General features: G+C 45.3%; 1 protein-coding gene across 1 annotated transcript in view; it reads right to left on the bottom strand.

Moving 5' to 3' along the window:
- Nucleotides 1–5,642: 5,642 nt before the first annotated feature.
- LOC126456532 (extracellular serine/threonine protein CG31145-like) overlaps nucleotides 5,643–24,158 on the bottom strand; it is a 312,135-nt gene continuing 293,619 nt past the window's right edge. Inside the window, exon 9 of the mRNA XM_050092282.1 lies at nucleotides 5,643–8,906. Coding sequence (XP_049948239.1) covers nucleotides 8,669–8,906 — 238 coding nt within the window. The 3' untranslated portion in view covers nucleotides 5,643–8,668. The remainder of the gene's footprint in view (nucleotides 8,907–24,158) is intronic.

Here is a 24,158-nt window from a genome sequence, read left to right as displayed (position 1 = left end):
ATATTCCACACGTGTGGCCCCAGCCTCGGCTGTGTCGTTTGTCCATACCTTCCTGACAGTATGACCAGAACTGACGCCTGTTTCTTCAAGGCACAGCACTTCGCCGATATTTATGCTACGAATGTACCCTGAAAATCGGCATCACCATGCAGCTATATCGTCCCTATCAACAGCTTACCCCTACAGAAATGTCCTTAGTGAAAGCCTAGGTTGTGTGAAACTGTGGACAGTGGTGTGCTACTGCCTTGAAAAAGTTCTGATTCTCTAAGCGCAACCATTAGCTTCCTGAGTGTCGGATGTTTCTTCCAGCGATAATAATCACAAAACATTACGACAGATCGCATCCTCTGCAAACAAATCGATGTTGGTACTCCGCTTATCCATGCGATGTTACACTACTGGCCATTAAAATTGCTACACCGAGAAGAAATGCAGATGATAAACGGGTATTCATTGGACAATATATTATACTAGAACTGACATGTGATTACATTTGCCGGCCGCGGTGGCCGTGCGGTTCTGGCGCTGCAGTCCGGAATCGCGGGACTGCTACGGTCGCAGGTTCGAATCCTGCCTCGGGCATGTGTGTGTGTGATGTCCTTAGGTTAGTTAGGTTTAAGTAGTGCTAAGTTCTAGGGGACTTATGACCTAAGATGTTGAGTCCCATAGTGCTCAGAGCCATTTGAACCATTTTTTTTTATTACATTTTCACGAAATGTTGGGTGCATAGATCCTGAGAAATCAGTACCCAGAACAACCACCTCTGGCCGTAATAACGGCGTTGATACGCCTGAGCATTGAGTCAAACAGAGCTTGCATGGCGTGTACAGGTACAGCTGCCCATGCAGCCTCAACACGATACCACAGTTCATCAAGAGTAGTGACTGGGGTATTGTGACGAGCCAGTTGCTCGGCCACCATTGACCAGACGTTTTCAATTGGTGAGAGATCTGGAGAATGTGCTGGCCAGGGCAGCAGTCGAACATTTTTTGTATCCAGAAAGGCCCGTACAGGACCTGCAACATTATCCTGCTGAAATGTAGGGTTTCGCAGGGATCGAATGAAGGGTAGAGCCACGGGTCGTAACACACCTGAAATGTAACGTCCACTGTTCAAAGTGCCGTCAATGCGAACAAGAGGTGACCGAAACGCGTAACCAATGGCACCCCATACCATCAGGCCGGGTGATACGCCAGTATGGCGATGACGAATACACGTTTCGAATGTGCGTTCACCGCGATGTCGCCAAACACGGATGGATCATCATGATGCTGCAAACAGAACCTGGATTCATCAGAAAAAAATGACGTTTTGCCATTCGTGCACTCAGGTTCGTCGTTGAGTACACCATTGCAGGCGCTCCTGTCTGTGATGCAGCGTCAAGGGTAACCGCAGCCATGGTCTCCGAGCTGATAGTCCATGCTGCTGCAAACGTCGTCGAACTGTTCGTGCAGATGGTTGTTGTCTTGCAAACGTACCCATCTGTTGACTCAGGGATCGAGACGAGGCTGCACGATCCGTTACAGCCGTGTGGATAAGATGCCTGTCATCTCGACTGCTAGTGATACGAGGCCGTTGGGATCCAGCACGGCGTTCCGTATTACCCTCCTGAACCTACCTATTCCATATTCTGCTAACAGTCATTGGATCTCGACCAACGCGAGCAGCAATGTCGCAATACGATAAACCGCAATTGCGATAGGCTACAATCCGACCTTTATCAAAGTCGGAAACGTGATGGTACGCATTTCTCCCCCTTACACGAGGCATCACAACAACGTTTCACCAGGCAACGCCGGTCAAGTGCTGTTTTTGTATGAGAAATCGGTTGGAAACTTTCCTCATGTCAGCACTTTGTAGGTGTCGCCACCGGCACCAACCTTGTGTGAATGCTCTGAAAAGCTTATCATTTGCATATCACAGCTTCATTTTCTTTGTCGAACACTTCCTTTCCGATCTTTACGACAGCGTTTTTGTTTATTTTCAAAGCTGCAGCAGTTTCATCGATTACTTTGTTAGCGGAGAACAGCCGATCACCATTAAGTTTTTCATTTTCAAAGTAGGCACGTAAAACGCAAACGACTTCTCGAGACTGCCCTCGTAAGGCAATGCTCTGGCTGAGAGGGCGACGTCGAACTTCTCCCCCAGTAACGCCCAACGAACTTCAGATGACATCGTTGAGTATCACGTAATGAACAGCAGTAACAACGAATAACAGTAACAACAAGTAAAAGAATAACTCCTATATCCGCAAAAACGAACACACACGTGACAGCAAGCTGACTGCAGCTGAAGCTCACTGCAAGCAGGAAGTGCTCTTGTGTGGGGTGAAGGTTTGGCAACTTCGGGCATTTGCTGCGGCTGCAAGTAGGGTAGTACTGGTAGAAAGTAGCACGGACCTCCCACGTGAGATTCCTTGCGGTCAACGCTAAAATAATTTTGGACAGACTACAGCAATCAATTGAGGGTGTCCCAGATACTGTTGATCAGATAGTGGGGAGTGGACCGTTAACGGACTAGGAGCTATTACAAAATCTCTCTCACACACTGGAAAAAATAAATATACAATTATGTAAGGAGAGTTTTTATTTTTTTTAAGAAAATAACCTAGATTTTCTTTACGTGATTTGAAACCTGTGCTTACTGCATTATTATTGTGGTGGACGTGATTAAAGTAAAGTACAAGAAATTTTTCAGCTTAGTCCCTTTATCCACACAGTTCTTGTCTGATTTTCTCAATCGCAATACATTCACAATGTTGGGAAAAAAAAGCAGCTGGCCGGTGTGGCCGAGCGGTTCTAGACGTTACAGTCTGGAGCCGCGCAACCGCTACGGTCACAGGTTCGATTCCTGCCTCGGGCATGGACGTGTGTGATGACCTTAGGTTAGTTAGGTTTAAGTAGTTCTAAGTTCCCAGCAAGTTAATGAAATAAGGAATCGCTAGCGTTGTGGATTCACCAATTTGTCTTAGTCATCCGCATTAACAGCCGAGGTAATCCATTGTAGACATGCCTTCCTTAACACGATCAGTGTTCTTTTCTATCATTATTCGCTTTTCAACAGTCACTGGGAGACAACTACGTATTGCAAACTGACTAGCAATAATAGTTTATACATTTTCCATACGATACGCTCTTACTGGCCTTGTGTCTATTGTCAAAGTTCGCTCCGTCTGGAGTAAAGCTTGTGTTTAGCATTAATGTTATGTTGGTTCTTTGTTTAGCCGGCCGTTGTGGCCGAGCGGTTCTAGGCACTTCAGTCCGGAAGCGCGCTGCTCCTACGGTCGCAGGTTCGAATCCTGCCTCGGGCATGGATGTGTGTGATGTTCTTAGGTTAGTTAGGTTTAAGTATTTCTAAGTTTAGGGGACTGATCACCTCAGATGTTAATTCCCACAGTGCTTAGAGCCATTTGAACCATTTTTGTTCTTTGTTTCTACGCTAATAACGAAATTACTGATGTTTTGTTACGACCTATGTAGATGCAAATAACACACTCATTGTACTAGAAGTTAGACTTACTAATCTACCTAGATTGTTATTCAGGCGGACACCATCTCCTCAAAATGAACACTAGTGTTTCAAAATGACCATAGTCATGACAGTCTCTGTTTTAATACTTTTTCTGTATTACTGTCTCCGTGGGATTTTAAGTCTGAATGGTAAGGATATATTATATAGCACATACGAAATGTATCTTCATAGAGTCTGAGATAAGAAGAAAGAACGACGCACCACGAATGAATTATCCGAATGGGACAGAAATCTGTAGATGTGATGTAAATGTTCAAACACACAAATGATTACAATTTCAGAAAATCTCGATGATTTATTCAAGAGAAGGAGCTTCACAAATTGAGCTAGTCAATAACGCATTGGTCCACCCCTGGTCCTTATTCAAGCAGATATTCGGCTTAATATTGACTGCTAGTGTTGTCGGCTTTTCTCCTGAGGGATGTCGTGCCGAATTCTGTCCAAATGGCACGTTAGATCCTCAAAACTCCGAGCTTATTCGAGGATACTGACAATAATGCTCCAAATGAGGAGAATTCCGGCGACCTTGCTGGCCAAGATACGGTTTGGCAAGGATGAAAACAAGCAGCAGAAACTTTCGTCGTTTTCGGGTGGGCATTATGTTGCTGAAATGTAAGCACAGGATGGCTTGCATGAAGAGCAATGAAACGGGGAGTAGAATATCGTCGACGTACTGCTGTGCCGTGAGAATGCCACGGATGACATCCAAAGGCGTCCTGCTACGAAAAGAAATGGCAACCAGACCCTCACTCCTGATTGTCGAGGCGTACGGCGGATGACAACCGGGTTGGCATCTCACCAATGTCCAGGGGTTCTCCAGACACGTCTTCGCTGGTCGTCGGGGCTCAGTTCGAAGCGGGGCTCATCGTTAAGACAATTATATTCCAGTCAATGAGATTCCGTCGGCCTTCGTGGTCTCGCGGTAGCGTTCTCGCTTCCCGAGCACGGGGTCCCGAGTTCGATTCCCGGCGGGGTCTGGGATTTTTCCTGCCTTGAGATGACTGGGTGTTGTTGTGTCGTCTTCATCATCATCATTTATCCCCATTACGGTCGGAGGAAGGCAACGGCAAACCACCTCCATTAGGACCTTGCCTAGTAAGGCGGTACGGGTCTCCCGCATCGTTCTCCTACGCTCTGTAAAGAAGCATGGAACTTCATTTCAATTTTTACAATGAGATTCCAGGCCGAAGACATGTCTGGAGACGCCCCGGACACCGGTGGGATGCAAATCTAACTGTTGCCCGCCATACGGTCGACAACCAGGAATGATGGACCGGAGCGCCATTTCTTTCCATAGTAGGACCCCTCTGGTTGCCATCCGCTGCACCCTTACAGCGCAGCGTTACGTCAAATATTCTACGCCTCGTTATGTTGCCCTTCAAGGCAAGTTGTCCAGGGCTTCCATTCCAGCAAGATAATGTCCATCCGCACAGGGCGAGGGTTTCTGCAGCTTGTCTTCGTGCTTGTCAAACTCTTCCTTGGCCAGCAAGGTTGCTGGATCTCTCGCCAGTTGGGAACGTTTGAAGCGTTATGGACAGGACCCTTCAACCAGCTCGGGATTTTGACGACCTAACGCGCCAAATGGGCCGAATTCTCCTCAGGAGGACATCCAAGAACTCTGTCAGTGCCAAGCCGAATAACAGCTTGCATAAGGTTCAGAGGAGGACCAAAACATTACTGAGCATGTAAATCTCATCACCCGATTACCATGCTATTCGTGGTGGGTCTTTTATTTCTTATAGTGTACCTTCTTAATCTGTCCTGAAATTTGGTATACGTACTATTTTGAAACCTCGTATTTCGTTGCCCTGGCTTCAACATTTATGGACACTGCACTTTTGACAAAACGTAAGACTATTTGCGTGAAAACTCCTTTACGAGATATGCAGTGTATTCTAGCAGGTATGAAGATGGTCATGCTAACGAGACCACTCCGCTCTCTCCATGACGCTCCAACTTTCAACAAAACACAGAAACAATACTCAGACTCACACAGTTACCTGTTCATTCCTAGCCGATGTTCCTGGAAATTGCGTGTAGCGTGTTCGAAGGGTATTGATCATTTCTGTTAAGTGAAACAACAATATACAAAACATTTAAACTGCAGGTAATTCTGTATAACAGCTTTATTTGTTATTAAACAAGGTCAGTTTCCCAACAGAACACGAATATAGGCTTCCATTGTAATTTTCACACAATTAACAGTTATATTTCAACATAATTTAACCGTGTTATGTACACAGACCAAAGTAACAACAAAAATAACAGATCATCACATAATGGTGACAGCTTTAGACATCTGCTCGGATGCATCTTCACGGCACTGGCTAAGCGGTAACGTTATACTCATTTTTCCGCAAACATTCGACGACTGCTGGCTTTAACAGATGAAGCACTATCAGGCCTACATATTGAATAACCACTGGCGTTTCATTGTCCACGTACCAAAAGAGGAAAAACCACCGGATAATAGTCGCAAATCACCATATTGTCACAGCCAATGATGGCCCTTCTATTCAGGCCGTATGAAGCAGTTCTTGGAACTAACAAACAGTCTAGAAGGACGTTTCACACACTATTGTCTCACAAACTTACCAGTGTATGATATGTAATATGTTGTAAAGCGACCAATGACGAACTGCACTGCAATATACCGTCCTGCAGTTGACTCACTGAGAACGAAGAACTGGAACACTCACTCAGTTAATGTTTGACTGTTTCTGGAACCCATAAAAGTCTTTAAACAATAGTTTTAAAGTGGCCACAGCTAAAAGTTAACTGTAGCTTTTTCCATTACTTTATATTTGACAGCATGTTGTTGTGATTCAAATATGGGCCTGGAGGGACTACACTGTAGCGTCACGAACGAAAAAGGCCTAAGAGTACACATATAGCTGTATTATCTGTCCGCATTGCTTCGCTCAAAGACAATGGCTTCTGGTTTATGGGAACAATTCGCAAAAAGTCATAAATCAGTAGACTAAAGTAGGAAGTTGTTACAAATTTTTGAGAGTATTCTTTCACTATTTTGTTGAGCATTCAGCACGATATAAGATTACAGAAACACTTTGTTTTTGTTTGTCTCTCTTGTACATCTTCTGAGAGTATGTGTCGTCAACCATACAGTGTTCCTTACTAATTACATATTGCTTACCATGTCTGTAAGTGTCGACTTGGAAGCCATATCGATGCAATGGCACTGATGACTATTTTTCGTAATTTTGCTTTCGCTTTAACGACAGACTGATGTTTCGCTTGAACCATGCTCCTTTTGCAGTTTTACATTGTACCTGAAACGCAACAACGCGTTGACTGATAGGAGAATCTCCGTCTTAATTAAGTATTTAGAAGAGTTGCAGTCTACTGAAAGCCTATCTCCAACTGCTTAGGACTTTTCAAGTTTTCTCATTGTATTGCGGAGTAAAAGGTACGGAACAGAGAAATGTATCTGTGTTTATTTGGTACGTAAGACGACATTATGGCTATGTGAATTTTCCCGTGTATGGCAAGATGTGCAGAATCCCCCTCCCTCCCTCCACCACAAAAAAAATTACTGACAAATTTTCGGGGCAAGTTCCTTACACGAAAACAAGAAAAAAGTCTGGTGCGCACTTGACCACGCTACGAAACACATCTCTTCTTCTACAAGCTCTTTGCTTTCTCTATTTTGGGAAGAGGTAGTACGGGCCAAAACAAGGAAAAAATTTCAAATAAACATGGATTCTAAAATGCATATCTTAAGAGCTATGAGCACGTGTTCTGTAGAAGAGATGTTTTTCACACTAGCGGAGATGAACAATTGCTCATAACTCTTAAGGTATTCATCTTAGAGCCCACATTTACTGGAAAGTTTTTCCTCGTTTTGGTCAATACTTCTTCCTCAAATTTGGAAAGCTAAGACCTTCCAGTAGAAGAGAACTATTTCACAGAATCAAAAATGAACAAGCGATCATACCTCTTCAAGTATGCATTTCAGAGGCCATCTTTACGGAAATATTTTTCTTATTTCGATATTTATCATGTTCGTCGGAGTTTTTATGGGACATTCTGTATAACAGGGACGTAATGGAATTTTCTTAAAAAGTCAAATGAGTCCCTAAACATTGTGAGTCAGACGAACTGTTTGGATTGCAATTATTTCTTTAGCGTCGTTGGTAATACATGTTTATTAAACACATCATCACAAGTGTCTTCAGTCCTTGGTGCGTCACGACCAAGAAGCGTAAAGAGCTTGTGACATCAGCTGGTCTTGTCACTGGCGCTGAAAGTTTGTGAATCGGCAAAGAATGTGTAATTACAAGTGAAACTACAATACGCACAATATAACTTGGCACTTTTCTGGAAGCGAAGGAGTCGAATGAAATTAGCTGACTTAGCGCTGGTACGGAGAGTTTCCGCCACTGTCAACCTTTCCTAGAAAACAGTGTAACAGATCGTAGCATTTTGGTAGGCGCTATGAATGCAACATTATTTTCATTGTGCTGCATGCCCTGCGAGAAGAAGGCGGGGCTTGTTCCCGTTACACCCCTCCCCCCACCTAGGAGGCGATCATTACGCTCGCTGCATTCCTAGCAAAGAGGTCGAGTTATACTGTGCGTATCAGTTCGTACTGGCTAGAGAGAAGAGCCGGTGAGGAGTTCGTCGCTTTCTTGTACGCAATACGGAGGATAATACGGCATTTACTTGCAGACCAAAAAGCGTACAGGACTAGCTGTATCGTATGCGTTAACGCTGTGATTTGCGTTTAGGAACATTTGTGTGAAATATTCTGAGCGGTATATGTCAGTTTAGATATGGCTAAGTTCCCCTTCTTTGTTAGGAATTGATCGGCAGAAAAAAAGCACGAATCTCATGTCGTGTGTACACATGTACATTTACAGGTTCAGCAGAGAACTGGTGAAGCTCAGTGGAGCTGTAGAAAAAGAGTAGGACACGAGTTCTGGAGCGGGCGCTATGGAAGCAGCGTGGTCCCTAGGTTGTTGTTTACTTTTGCGACGACCATCACACGAGAGCAGAGTCCATTGTAAACACACAGTGTCCGACGACTGTCGGCTGTCCGAGGGGTGGTGCGCGGGGGCGGCTACGGGTGCAGGCGCCTCCGCTGGCGCTGCCGCAGCCGCCGCCGCGCGCGCCGCCGCTAGGAGCCGCTTGCGGGGGCGGCGGGGGCGGCGTCGGCGGCGTCGCCGTCGGCGTCGTTGCGCACCACCGCCTCGACGGCGTCGTCGCGGGCAACGCAGTCGCGCACGGCCTGCAGCACGATGCGCACACGGCGGTCCAGCGCGGCGAGGTGCGGCTCCCACAGCACCGGCGCCACCGGGTCCTTCTGCATCGCGTCCCGCATCGCGTCGCTCAGCTTGCGGGGGCCGTTGTGGTACCTGCCGGGCACACACCTCGCCCTCAGTGGCGAAAACTTACGCATACATACACACACACACACACACACACACGCACACACACACACACACACACACACATTAGGATGGTTCGACACCGTTCCTCACAAGAGTCTTCTAACCAAACTGCGTGCCTATGGAATATCGCCTCAGTTGTGCGACTGGATTCGTGATTTCCTGTCAGAAAGGTCACAGTTCGTAGTAATAGACGGTAAGACATCGAGTAAAACAAAAATAATTTCCGGCGTTCCCCAAAGGAGGTGTTATAGGTCCTCTATAGACCTTGATCTACAGGGTGGTCCATTGATAGTGACCGGGCCAAATATTTCACGAAATAACCATCAAATGAAAAAACTACAAAGAACGAAAATCGTCTAGCTTGAAGGGGGAAACCAGATGGCGCTGTGATTGGCCCGCTAGATGGCGCTGCCATAGGTCAAACGGATATCAACTGCATTTTTTAAAAAATAGGAACCCCTATTTTTAATTACCTATTCGTGTAGTACGTAAAGAAATATGAATGTTTTAGTTGGACCACTTTTTTCGCTTTGTGATAGATGGCGCTTTAATAGTCACAAACGTATAAGTACGTGGTATTACGTAAAATTCCGCCAGTGCGGACGGTATTTGCTTCGTGATACATTACCCGTGTTAAAATGGACCGTTTACCAATTGCGGAAAAGGTCGATATTGTGTTGAAGTATGGCTATTGTGATCAAAATGCCCAACGGGCGTGTGCTATGTATGCTGCTCGGTATCCTGGACGACATCATCCAAGTGTCCGGACCGTTCGCCGGATAATTACGTTATTTAAGGAAACAGGAAGTGTTCAGCCACATGTGAAACGTCAACCACGACCTGCAACAAATGATGATGCCCAAGTAGGTGTTGTAGCTGCTGTCGCGGCTAATCCGCACGTCAGTAGCAGACAAATTGCGCGAGAATCGGGAATCTCAAAAACGTCGGTGTTGGGAAAGCTATATCAACATCGATTGCGCCCGTACCGTATTTCTATGCACCAGGAATTGCATGGCGACGACTTTGAACGTCGTGTACAGTTCTGCCACTGGGCACAACAGAAATTACGGGACGATGACAGATGTTTTGCACGCGTTCTATTTAGCGACGAAGCGTTATTCACCAACAGCGGAAACGTAAAAATGGCTCTGAGCACTATAGGACTCAACTGCTGAGGTCATTAGTCCCCTAGAACTTAGAACTAGTTAAACCTAACTAACCTAAGGACATCACAAACATCCATGCCCGAGGCAGGATTCGAACCTGCGACCGTAGCGGTCTTGCGGTTCCAGACTGCAGCGCCTTTAACCGCACGGCCACTTCGGCCGGCAGCGGAAACGTAAACCGGCATAATATGCACTATTGGGCAACGGAAAATCCACGATGGCTGCGACAAATGGAACATCAGCGACCTTGGCGGGTTAATGTACGGTGCGGCATTATGGGAGTAAGGATAATTGGCCAACATTTTATCGATGGCAGTCTAAATGGTGCAATGTATGCTGATTTCCTACGTAATGTTCAACCGACGTTACTACAAGATGTTTCACTGCATGACAGAATGGCGATGTTCTTCCAACATGATGGATGTCCGGCACATAGCTCACGTGCGGTTGAAGCGGTATTGAATAGCACATTTCATGACAGCTGGATTGGTCGTCGAAGCACCATACCATGGCCCGCACTTTCACCGGATCTGACGTCCCCGGATTTCTTTCTGTGGGGAAAGTTGAACGATATTTGCTATCGTGATCCACCGACAACGTCTGACAACATGCGTCAGCGCATTGCCAATGCATGTGCGAACATTACGGAAGACGAACTACTCGCTGTTGAGAGGAATGTCGTTACACGTATTGCCAAATACATTGAGGTTGACGGACATCATTTTGAGCATTTATTGCATTAATGTGGTATTTACAGGTAATTACGCTGTAACAGCATGTGTTCTCAGAAATGATAAGTTCACAAAGGTACATGTATTACATTGGAACAACCGAAATAAAATGTTCAAACGTACCTACATTCTGTATTTTATTTTAAAAAACCTACCTGTTACCAACTGTTCGTCTAAAACTGTGAGCCATATGTTTGTGACTATTACAGCGCCATCTATCACAAAGCGAAAAAAGTGGTCCAACTAAAACATTCATATTTGTTTACGTACTACACGAATATTTAATTGAAAATGGGGGTTCCTAATAAAAAAAAAACTACAGTTGATATCCATTTGACCTATGGCAGAGCCATCTAGCGGGCCATCCATAGCGCCATGTGGTTTCCCCCTTGAAGCTAGACAAGTTTCGTTCTTTGTAGTTTTTTCATTTGACGCTTATTTCGTGAGATATTTGGCCCGGTCACGATTAATGGACCACCCTGTATATTAACGACATAGGAGACAATCTGAGTAGCCCTATTAGATTGTTTGGAGATGATGCTGTCATTTACCGTCTTGTAAAGACATCCGATGACCAAAACGAATTGCAATATGATTTAGATAAGATATCTGTATTGTGCGAAAAGTGGCAATTGACCCTGAATAAAGAAAAGTGTGAAGTTATTCACATGAGTGCTAAAAGTAGCCGGCCGAAGTGGCCGTGCGGTTAAAGGCGCTGCAGTCTGGAACCGCAAGACCGCTACGGTCGCAGGTTCGAATCCTGCCTCGGGCATGGATGTTTGTGATGTCCTTAGGTTAGTTAGGTTTAACTAGTTCTAAGTTCTAGGGGACTAATGAGCTCAGCAGTTGAGTCCCATAGTGCTCAGAGCCATTTTTTTGCTAAAAGTAATCCACTACATTTCGATCACGCGATAAGTCACACAAACCTGAAGGCTGCAAATTCAACTAAATACTTGGGGACTACAATGACAAATAACCTAAATTGGAACTATCTCATAGATAATGTTGTGGGTAGAGCAAACCAAAGACTGCGATTCACTGGCAGAACACTTAGAAGGTGTAACAGGTCTACTAAGGGAATTGCTTACACCACACTTGTCCGCCATATTCTGGAGTATTGCTGTGCGGTGTGGGATCCGTATCAGGTGGGACTGACGGATGAAATCGAAAAAGTTCATCGAAGGGCGGCTCGTTTTGTATTATCGCGAAACAGGGGAGATAATGCCACAGACATGATACATGGCGGCCGATGTGACCGAGCGGTTCTAGGTACTTCAGCCTGGAACCGCGCGACCGCTACAGTCGCAGGTTCGAATCCTGCCTCGGGCATGGGTGTGTGTGATGTCCTTATGTTAGTTAAGTTTAAGTAGTTCTAAGTTGTAGGGGAGTCATGACTTCAGATGTTGTGCCCTAATGCTCAGAGCCATTTGAACCATGGTACGTGAATTGGAGTGGCAGTCTCCTCCAATTGTGAAAACATTCTGTTGGCACCCAGCTACATAGGGAGAAATGATCATCACAATAAAATAAGAGAAATAAGGGCTCGCAAAGAAAAATTTAAGTATTCGTTTTTCCCGCACCCGCACCCCTTTCGAGAGTGGGATGGTAGAGAGACAGCTTGAAAGTGGTTCATTGAACCCTCTGCCAGGCACTTTATTGTGAATAGCAGAGTAATCACGTAGACGTAGACGTTCGGATGGTGACAGAGACACATACTGTTCTTTGATAATCCACTGCTGGCCATTAAAAAAACACCAGGATGGACCCAATAAAAAATAAATTTTACTCATTGTGCATTTACTGGACTTATCAGAAATGTTTTATACAGGGTGTTGTGATAGTACCGTGGCAAACATCCAGGACTTGTAAAGGGGAGTGAGTACATAATACTTTGAACAGGAACCCATGTCCGCAAACGTACCTTTTCCATTCTACGACCTTTTCAGTTCAGATGTGTAACGCGCCCAAGTCTGCTGAGGCAAAGAGAAAAGTCTCATTGTTGCTCGTCCTGGTATGCAATAGCGTACACAGAATGACGTGTACTACGTCAGACGATCACATGATGTCACTTAACGTCTGCCTTGCTGCGAGATCTATTCAATGCATGTGCGTGTCAGGTACAGTAGCCATGGTTCGGTACACTTTTTCGGAATACGCAAGCATGCTCCTTGTATGTGGCGAAGCTCGAGGTAACGGAAGAGCTGCTAGTCGGCTATATCACAAACGTTTTCCTTAACGTAGCACGCCATCGCACAAACTTTTTACCCAAGTCAGCAGCGGCTCCGAGAAACGGGTACCTTCACCACGGGGAGGCAGACTGTGGTGCTCCATGGCAACGCCGCACGCCCGAATATGAAGAAGATGTACTGTATCGCGTTGAAGAGTACACGTCAACGAGTACTCGAACAATTGCGCGTGCAGTGGGTATAGTCACACTATCATCTGGGCCGTTCTGCGTGAGCAGCAATTACATCCGCGCACTTACAACTACGATTTATAAAGGGTACACGCTATGGATCCAGACGATTTTCCACAACGCGTTGGCTACTGCATGTGGTTCTTGCACCGCTGCGTCGACACATTCCTGTTTCCACTTCAAGTTCTGTTTACAGGTGAATGTAAGTTCACGAAGGATTGTGTTCTGAATTCGCCAAACAGCCATGTCTGAGCAGACGAAAACCGTCGTGCCACGCATGTACTGGGCATTCAGCACCTGTCTGGTATTAACGTGTGGGCAAGTATGTGATTGGGCTATACCTCCTTCCAATCAAGCTAACTGATCCTGCATGCTTGATCTTCCTACAAAACATATTCTTGGAAGTTGTGCCTCTGAATATCCATCAGGAAATTTCGTTTCAGCAAGACGAGGGGCAACTTCACTTCTCACGTGCAGTTCGGAGACATTTCAACATGCGGTAGCGTTCTCACTTTCCGCGCCCGGGTTCCCGGATTCGATTCCCGGCGGGGTAAGGGATTTTCTCTGCCTCGTGATGACTGGGTGTTGTGTGATGTCCTTAGGTTAGTTAGGTTTAAGTAGTTCTAAGTTCTAGGGGACTGATGACCATAGATGTTAAGTCCCATAGTGCTCAGAGCCATTTGAACCATTTGAACATTTCAACACACGGTATGGAGAAAGATGGACAGGTTCAAAAATGGTTCAAATGGCTCTGAGCACTATGGGACTTAACAGCTGAGCCGGCCGGCGTGGCCGTGCGGTTCTGGGCGCTACAGTCTGGAGCCGAGCGACCGCTATGGTCGCAGGTTCGAATCCTGCCTCGGGCATGGATGTGTGTAATGTCCTTAGGTTAGTTACGTTTAAGTAGTTCTAAGTTCTAGGGGACTGATGACCTCAGCTGTTAAGGTTCAAATGGCTCTGAGCACTATGCGACTTAACTTACGAGGTCATCAGTCGCCTAGAACTTAGAACTAATTAAACCTAACAAACCTAAGGACATCACACACATCCATGTCCGAGGCAGGATTCGAACCTGCGACCGTAGCGGTCGTGCGATTCCAGACTGAGGCGCCTAGAACCGCTCGGCCGCTCCGGCCGGCAAAGATGGACAGGCCGAGATGATCAAACCGCTTGGTCGCCACCATCGCAGGATTTAACTCCTATGGATTACTGGTTGTGGGGTCGTATGAATCGTTTAATTTACGAGACTCCTGTAGAGACAGAGGAAGATCGGCTGGCACGAGTTCTGGACGCTGCACTGGAAACTGAAAAGACGTCTGGTGGGATGGAGACTGTACCAGAACATGCTTTGAAGGTACAGTTCTGTAATAACGGTTGGTCGTCACAGCGAGCCGCTGTTGTAATGCATCTGTACTGTTCTGTATGGGCTCTTTTTTGGTTTGGAATAATGTAAACTAGTAATGTTTAAGTGTTAATATAAACAAAAGTGCTTAAATCATAAATGGAATTTTCGTTATGTTTCCTTTCAAATTGTTACCTAATGTACTATGTCACGCCTAATTCAGTTCCTCAAGCAAAAGTGGATGAGTTAAACATATGGACTGAAACATTCGTAGAACGGAAACGGTACGTTTCCCACATTGGTTCCTATTCAAAATATTATATAGCCACTCCCCTCTGCAAGTCTTAGAAGTTTGTGACGGAAATTTTCGAACACGCTGTATAATACGTTTAAATACTTCAATTGCGCACTTGAGAAAGTAATCGGACAATGGAGCAAAAATATAAAGAGCGTAATAGGACTGAGCTGCATAAAGAAAACTGTCAATATCAACTCCATTGCCTTTGTAGATCATCTGCCTGTTTTCTGGAACAATAGAGGAAGCAAAGGAACAAATCCTTGAACTAGAGAAACAAGCAGCTAAAATAGGTTTTACCATTTACTTTGAAAAAAAAACAAAATTATGACCAACAACAAACACCCAAATAAATATCTAAAAGTCCAAGAATAGAACACAGAAATAGTAAAAGAATTTACGTATCTAGAGGAATGGATTAGCTGGAATGCAACACCCCGCGAGGCGAAAGAATCCAGAAAAAAACAAACTTGAATTGGCCATCCAATTAACAAAAGGAGACGTTCAAGAAGCAATCCCTTTCGTTGGGGTCCAAAATTAAGCATTAAAAAACAGTGATAAAGCCAGAAGCATTGCATGCAGCACCACCATAACTATGAATCGCATACGCCAGATAGAACAGTCAAAACCAAACGAAAGAAAAATTTTAAGAAAAGCACAGGAATAAAATTTCAGTATGATGAAATAGTACACATCAAGGAAAAAAAACAAACTGAGAAACCCTCAGAACTATGCGCAGAAAGACACTAAATTTTTACGAATATCATCTCAGAAAGAACCCCAATACATTAACTAAGGGAATTTTTGATTTCTTCCGTAACAGCATAACAAAACCTAATTGGGTTTCGAGAACTGAAGAGAACCTAATTGAATTAAAAATTACAAGAAACTTATGACACCATCGAACAGTTCAGATAAATACTAAGGACGAAAAAACAAGGTTCCGATACAGATTTAAAATTAAGTTGATACCTATCACTTCGGAAGAGAAGAAGGAGGTCAGAGACAATGAAGGAATACTGGGCACAAAGGAAGAAACAACACGCAAAGAATGAAGAGGGTGAAACGAACGAAGAAGAATACGTTTAAATTCGTCGGTTAATTTCCAGCATACAGTTTGTTAACCTGAAAGTTGCTCTTGGAGCGCATCGGGACGAAGCAGAATACGGTTGTTGTGTTGTTGTGGTCTTCAGTCCTGAGACTGGTTTCATGCAGCTCTCCATGCTACTCTATCCTGTGGAAGCTCCTTCATCTCCCAGTACCTACTGCAACCTACATCCTTCTTAATCTGCTCAGTGTATTCATCTCTTGGCCTCCCTCTACTGTTTTTACCCTCCACGCTACCCTCCAATACTAAATTGGTGGCCCCTTGATGCCTCAGAACATGTCCTACCAACCGGTCCCTTCTTCTTGTCAAATTGTGCCACAAACTCCTCTTCTCCCCAACAGAATACGGTAGTGTCATTATTTATGTAAGTGCATTTCAAACTATATACGAGGGTTGGAACTTTAATAGTGGCAACAATTTATTTACAGCTCGTACAAAATAGATAAGTTTTTCAAAGTTTTAGAGACCTTTAAAGTAGTCACCAGCATTGTGTATAACCCGTTTCCAGCAATGTGGACGTCTTGGGATACTCTTAGCAGTGCCAGTTGTGTTGACAGTTCGAGCGATGCGGTCTATTGCCTGACGAATTTGTAGCACTTCTGAAGCGAATGCCGTGAAGTGTTTCATTCAGTTTAGAAATCGAGTTGAACTTACGAGGGCTGAAGTCAGAGGAGTGCAGTAGGTGGTATAGCACTTAGCAGCCACATCAGTCAAACAAATCAGTAACAGGTTGCACCGTACGTGCTTGAGGATTGTCCAGCAAAATGGTGGTCAGGTCCTGCAGAAAGTGTCATCACTTCTGCCTCTATGCTGTTCATTTTTGGAACACAACCTACGACCAGCTTAGAGACAGAAGTGCCAAGATGAGATAATATTCTAGAATACATCACGTACTCAAAAGTCTCGGAAGGTGATGTCAGTACTATTCTAGAATTAACTATCCTACTGTTCTAGAATACATCACCCTCTCAAAAATCTCGTAAAATGATGTCAGCAAGAAGGAAGGAAGATTGGGGTTTAACTCCCGTCGATATATGGGTCATTAGAGACGGATCAGAGTCTCGGTTTGGAGAAGGAAACCAGCCGTGCCCTCTAGAAGGCACCATCCTGGCATTTGCCTGGAGCGGTTTAGGGAAGCCACGAGAAAACTGAATGTCTAGATGGTGGGACGCGAGTTAGAACAGTCGTTCTTCCAATTCTAGTGCTAACCACAGCGCGACATCGCTCGGGATGGACTGGAAGAAGCTGCACAAATATTCAGTCACACCTTGACAACGCACTTTACAAAACGAAAAACTTACTGTCTTGTGACTGTAAAATCAGTGAGTCGCAGTTGGCTTCGGACAACTCAGAAATATCTGGGTATACGCTTTGCAGGGACATGACATGGTTTGATGGGATAGCTTCAGTCGTGGGCAAAGCAGGCAGCTGCTTCGGTTTAAGGGTAGAATACTAGGGAAATGTAGTCAGTCTACCAATGAGATTACTTACAAATCACATGTGTGACCCATCCGGATATATTGCTCAACTGTGTGGGATCCGTACCAAACCGGACTAGCAACGTATTTTAGTATCTTAATCTTGCTTGTAGCAGTTGCCAATGGTCATTGGTGGCTCAATAGGTGCAACACGTTAACGGGTTTCTTCCCTGAATAACGTTCGATCGGTCACTGCTACTCGCACAGTGCGTCGTTCTCGATGTGTGTCTGTGTCACGCGGACCACTATATTCTGTTCTACGGTTGTGGGAATATTCCAAATTGTGTCCAGCATGTGCAGCAGTCTGTCCATACGTCCGTCCAGCATCCGGCAGAGACACAGTGGGATCTCGTTCAAACGGCTGAAGCTGTTCACCGACTCGCAGGGCACGTTTGTACCATAGAATCAATGTTGCAGACACTGTTCAGCTCTAAACTCAACACAGTTACTGCCTGCAGAATTGAAACAAAAGCCACACAAACAGATCTCCGTAGCACCATCTGATCGCCGAAGACGATGACAAATGAATCAGTAACACTACAACGCCTCAGTATCCAAGTGTTATAAACGGGTTCCACTGAACATTATAGTTGAGCGTATTTCATTTGTTTCTCCGGCAGTGTTGTATCATCGAGAGGTTTATTTTTGTAACTCCGAGAGCGTACCTTCCAAGAAGAGTCGAGCGACATATTGCGTCCTCCCAAATACGAAATGATCACTACGAGAAAATCAGAGAAGCTGGAGATCATACTTAATGTATCGAATATATGAGACTGGTGACATAGCACTAGAATTTCGGAAAAATATCATGCGCACATTCTCAAAGATAGCAACGACGGACAAGTGTGAAAGCTATAGTAGAATCGGTTTAACGGATCATACATCAAACTAGCTGACCAGATTAATATTCATGAGAATAGAAAAGACAATTGAGACCTTGTTACATGACGATCAGCTTGGCTTCAGGAAAGATGAATGCACCAGAGAGACAGTTCTGGCGTTGCCCTTGATAATGGAAGCAATATTAAGAACAACCAGGACATCTTCGTAGGGTTTGTTGATCTAGAAATAGCGTTCAACAATGTAAAATTTTGTAAGCTGTTCGAAAGTCTTCGAAAAAGTGGTGTAAGTTGGAGGGAAAGACGGGTAACATGTATAAGAACCAAGAACGAACAATAATAATGGAACACCAATATCTAAGAGCTGGGATTAAAAAGGGTGTAAGGCAGGGATGCAACCGTTATCCCGTAGTGTCCAATTAGTATATCGAAGAAGCGATGATAGCCAGGCACTGAAATTCGGAGTGAGAGAGTGTCAACGATGAGATTCGGTGGTGACATTGCTATCCTCTGGGGGAGCGAGAAAGAATTACAGGACATACTGCACTACACTGAAGCGCCAAAGAAACTGGTAAGGGCATGCTTATTCAAATACAGAGACATGTAAACAGACAGAATACGGCGCTGCGATCGGCAACGCCTATATAAGACAACAAGTGTCTGGCGCAGTTGTTAGATCGATTACTGCTGCTACAACGGCAGGTTATCAAGGCTTAAGTGACTATGAACGTGGTGTTATACTCGGCGCACGAGCGATGGGACACAGCATTTTCGAGGTAGCGATGGAATGGGAACTTTCCTGTACGTCCATTTCACGAGTGTACCGTGAGTATCAGGAATCCGGTAAAACATCAAATCTCCGACATCGCTGCGGCCGGATGAAGATCCTGGAAGAATGGGACCAACGACAACTGAAAAGAATCGTTCAACATGACAGAAGTGCAACCCGTCCGCAGATTTCTGCAGATTTCAATGCTCGGCCATCAACAAGTGTCAGCTTGCGAATCATTCAACGAAACGTCATCGATATGGGCTTTCGGAGTCGAAGGCCCACTCGTGTACCCTTGATGACGGCGCGACACAAAGCTTTACGCCTCGCCTGGGCCCGTCAACACCGACGTTGGAGTGTTGATGACTGGAAACATATTGCCTGGTCGGACGAGTCTCGGTTCAAAATGTATCTAGCGGATGGACGTGAACTGGTATGGAGACAACCTCACGAATTCATGGATCCTGCATGTCAGCAGGGGACTGTTCAAGCTGGTGAAGACTCTGTAATGGTGTGGGGAATGTGCGATTCGACCGATATAGGACCCCTGACATGTCTAGAAACGACTGTGACAGCCGGCCGCGTTGGCCGTGCGGTTCTAGGCGCTCCAGTCCGGAGCCGAGCTGCTGCTACGGTCGCAGGTTCGAATTCTGCCTCGGGCATGGGTGTGTGTGATGTGCTTAGGTTAGTTAGGTTTAAGTAGTTCTAAGTTCTAGGGGACTGATGACCACAGCAGTTGAGTCCCATAGTGCTCAGAGCCATTTTGACTGTGACAGGTGACACGTACGTAAGCATCCTGCCTGATTACCTGCATCCATTTATGTCCATTGTGCATTCCGACGGTCTTGGGCCATTCCAGCAGGACAATGAGACACTCGACACCTCCAGAATTGCTACAGAATGGTTCAAGGAACACTCTTCTGAGTTTAAACACTTCCGCCAGCCACCGGACTCCCAGGACATGAACATTAGTGAGTATATCTGGGACGCCTTGGAACGTTCTGTTCAGAAGTGATCTATACACTCTCGTACTCTTGCGGATTTATGGACAGCCCTGCAGTATTCATGGTGTCAGTTCCGCCCAGCATTACTTCAGACATTAGTCGGGTCTACGCCATGTCCTGTTGCGGCGCTTTTACGTGCTCGCGGGGCCCTACACGATATTCGGCAGGTGTTTCAGATTCTTGGCTCTTCAGTGTAAATGAACTGTGTACTGAGCACTGAACATGGATTAAGAGAGAACTGAAGAAATGCGAAAGTAATGAGGAACAGGAGAAATAAGATTAATGATAAAATTAACATCAAAACTGGGGAACTCGAAGTAGAGAAATTCAGGAATTCTGCTATCTTGGAAGTGAAACAGTCCATGACGAACGAAGAAAGGACATAAATAGCAGACTTGCACAGACAGAGAGGGCATTCCTGACCAAAAGGAGGCTACTGCTATAATTTGAGGAAGAAATTTCTGAGAATGTACCTCCGGAGCACAGCAGTGTATGGTAATGACACATGGACTGTGGGGAAGGTGACAAGAAAAGAATCAAAGCGTTTCAGATGTTGTGCTACAGATGAATATTGAGGTAGAGTGGTATGGTAAGGTACGCGGAGGTCTTCACAGAATAGAAATATGTGGGAAACAGAGATAAGAAGGAGGAAACGAGTGATAGGACAAGTGTTGAGACGTCAGGGAGTAACTTTCATGGTACTAGAAGAGGGAGTTGTAGGGAGTAGAAACGGTAGAGGAGGACTGAAATTGGAATGCATTCAACAAATACTAGAGGCAAGTGCTACTCTGAGATGTTAGAGGAAAAGAATTTGTATCGGACTGTATCAAACCAGGTGACTGGTGATCAAAAGGAAAAAAAGAAGTTTTGTAGACAATCATTCTTCCCACGATCTATCCGCAAAAGGAACAAGGAAGGGATACGAAAGGTACCCTCCTCAACACTTTGTAAAGTATCTTGCGCAGAATACATGTAGATATAAGATTAGAAAGAACGGAGAGAGAGAAGTATGAAAGAGCGAAAGGTCTCTACTTCCAAGTATTATCATGTTCCCACTAACTTGGCCCTTCTTGTGCCTAATTCCTTGTTTGTAGAATAAAAATTGGCTTCATTTATTCCACGACCGGTTTAGAAGCTTAAAGCTTCATCTTCAGGTGAGTAATCACTTCCGTGTCATGCTATCCTGGCGGGCGATGTGCGTGCTGGTCCTACACTTCCATGCGTTTGTTTGACGTGAATGTGATCCACCATGACTCACTGGCCCTACTGCCACACATTTATGTTCCCATAATTGTTTGGTGGTAGCTGAAGATGAAGCTTAGGTTCCGAAACTGGTCGTGGAATAAATTAAGAAAATTATTGGCAACTGAAGCGGATTTTTTTTTTAATATATTCCTCAGTTGCGGTTGTTCATCTGGTCAAATATTTCGTGTAATTCCGCTTAATATTTCTTCGAAGGAGGGATTTGGTGCTCCGGAAGCGATTGCCAGGTTTCGTTCTGGTAATACCTCGGTAAAGGGGTCGCGCTACAACTTTCGCAAGTGCCGAGGGAGCGCACGCACTTGGCCAACTCCGCTAATCTCCTCGTCTCAAGAGAGAAAATTTGTCGAAGAACAAAAGTGACCTGTAGCACCCGCGACTAGAGTTTCTTTCCTTTCTCCTCTCTGAAGAGCGTTCGCCGCTTTTAATTGCGAACGAAAGTGAACGACGGTCGGCGAGAGCTCTCGGCGCGAACCGCATTCATCTCGGCCCGCGAGAAAGAACATTAATTATCCGGAAGAAGAAACACTGTTCGTCATTCCGACAGCCCGGGGGCAAAGATTTCCCCTGCCGACGCCGAGGCGCGGGAAAAAAGAGAGAGGGGAAAGAAAAGGCAAGAGTGGTGGGTGAGTGAGAAAGGGTGGGAGGGGGCGGGTGAGAAGAACGACCGAGGTAACCGCTAGAAGCTGGGAGAGGGAAGAGGAGTAATGCATTCTCCTAGTTATTTTCACTGACAAATAGAGTGAAAGGAGGAGGGAGGTGTATTCGAAGAGCACTCCACTCGTCCAGTTTTGTTTCGCGGTCCGTGTGCGCGAGTCTCTTGCGCCAGTAGGTGCAAGATGACAGTTGAAAGGGCGCCGCCAAGCGCGCGGGATAAATTATTAGGCGAGATGACTGCAGAGCTGCTGCTACTTGCGGTCTCTTGCCGTGGTGTTGTGGAGGGGCGCGGGAGGCAGTGAATGATTGATGGGCCGGAGCTGAAAGCAGCGACGCCGGCGTCGCCGCGCTGGCCGGCCGTCCATTATTGCCGGCGCAAGTGCGTGGCGTCCCGTGACGTCGGGGAAGCGGCCGCCGACGCAAACCGCTAATGAAGGACATCAATGCGTAATGCAGCCGCGGGCGGAGGGACTGGTCCCACCGTAAAGCGGGTTGCATCGCGCCAGGCGCCGCAGCGCCGTCGAAACTACCAGAGGTATCGCGTTACCGAGTTTCGTCCGTTTTATGTCCTCTGTGGCAGAAATTTGCCGATTTGGCGAATTCGGGCAAAAGCAGCCCTCCCCCTTCTGTTTCCCTCCCTCCATCAGCCCCCCCCCCCCCCCCCGGTCACACACACGTATAGCTGAGTCACATTATCGTCAAAATCTCATTGATGTGAGGGTCATGTGACGCTAACGAGCCAGTTACGTGTACTAGGGAATTTACAGGTTGACTGTCCCCGTTAAGGACACGATACACAACCGATAAATCGCTGGTGGCGATATCGTTTGCAATCATCGCTCGCATATACCATGCCACATTCGAGTGATTAATCAACCAAATTCAACGTTTTCTTCGAACGACACTTTCTCGTGAAATTCTGCTATGTAAAATGAACTGTTATGTTTAGAAATAGTGGAAGTTGATCTCCGTATGTCGACTAATACTCGCAGAAAGTTAAAAAAAAGCAGGAAATGAAATTTATTAAACTTCAATAAGTTTTTTATGCATGCGGCCGAAGCCATATATTTTTTTTAAAATTAAAAGACAATTCAATTTTCCACGTTGTGAGGTGGCAAAAATGATGGGATAGCGACATGCACATATACAGGTGGCGGTAGTATCGCGTACATAAGGTATAAAAGAGCGGTGCATTTGCCGAGTTGGCATTTGTACTCAGGTGGCCATCTGAAAAGGTGCGAAAATTGGCAGTTGACCCTAAATAAAGAAAAGTTTGAGGTCATCCACATGAGTGCTAAAAGGAATTCGTTAAACTTCGGATACACGACAAATCAGTCTAATCTAACGGCCATAAATTAAATACGTAGGAATTGCAATTACGAACAAATTAAATTGGAAAGAACACATAGAAAATTTTGTGAGGAAGGCTAACCAAAGACTGCGTTTTATTGGCAGGACACTTAGAAAATGTAACAGATCTACTAAGGAGACTGCCTACACTAGGCGTGTCCGTCCTCTTTTAGAATACTGCTGCGCAGTGTGGGATTCTTACAAGATAGGACTGACGGAGTACATCGAAAAAGTTCAAAGAAGGGCAGAACGTTTTGTATTATCGCGAAATATGGGGAGAGTGTCACTGAAATGATACAGGATTCGGGCTGGACATCATTAAAAGAAAGGTGTTTTTCGTTGCGACGGAATCTTCTCACGAAATTCCAATCACCAACTTTCTCCTCTGAATGCGAAAATATTTTGTTGACATCGACCTACATAGGGTGGAACGATCACCACGGTAAAATAAGGGAAATCAGTGCTCGTACGGAAAGATATAGGTATTCGTTCTTTCCGCGCGCTATACGAGATTGGAGTGATAGAGAACTGTGAAGGTGTTTCGATGAACCCTCTGCCAGGCACTTAAATGTGATTTGCAGAGTGTCGATGTAGATGCAGATGTCTCTGACGTGATTATGACCGCACGACGGAAATTAACAGACTTTGAACGCTGAATACTAGTTGTTGCTAGATGCATGGACGTACCATTTCGGAAATCGTTAGGGAATTCAGTATTCCTAGAGCCACAGTGTCAAGAGTGTGAGGAGAACACCAAATTTCAGGCAGTGGCCGTCGGCCTTCGCTTAACGATCGAGAGCA

This window comes from Schistocerca serialis, chromosome 2, assembly GCF_023864345.2.
Source record: "Schistocerca serialis cubense isolate TAMUIC-IGC-003099 chromosome 2, iqSchSeri2.2, whole genome shotgun sequence".
NCBI classification, from domain to species: Eukaryota; Metazoa; Arthropoda; class Insecta; order Orthoptera; family Acrididae; genus Schistocerca; species Schistocerca serialis.
The sequence above is the reverse complement of the archived record's forward strand: the minus strand, read 5'-3'. Positions and strand labels throughout refer to the sequence as shown.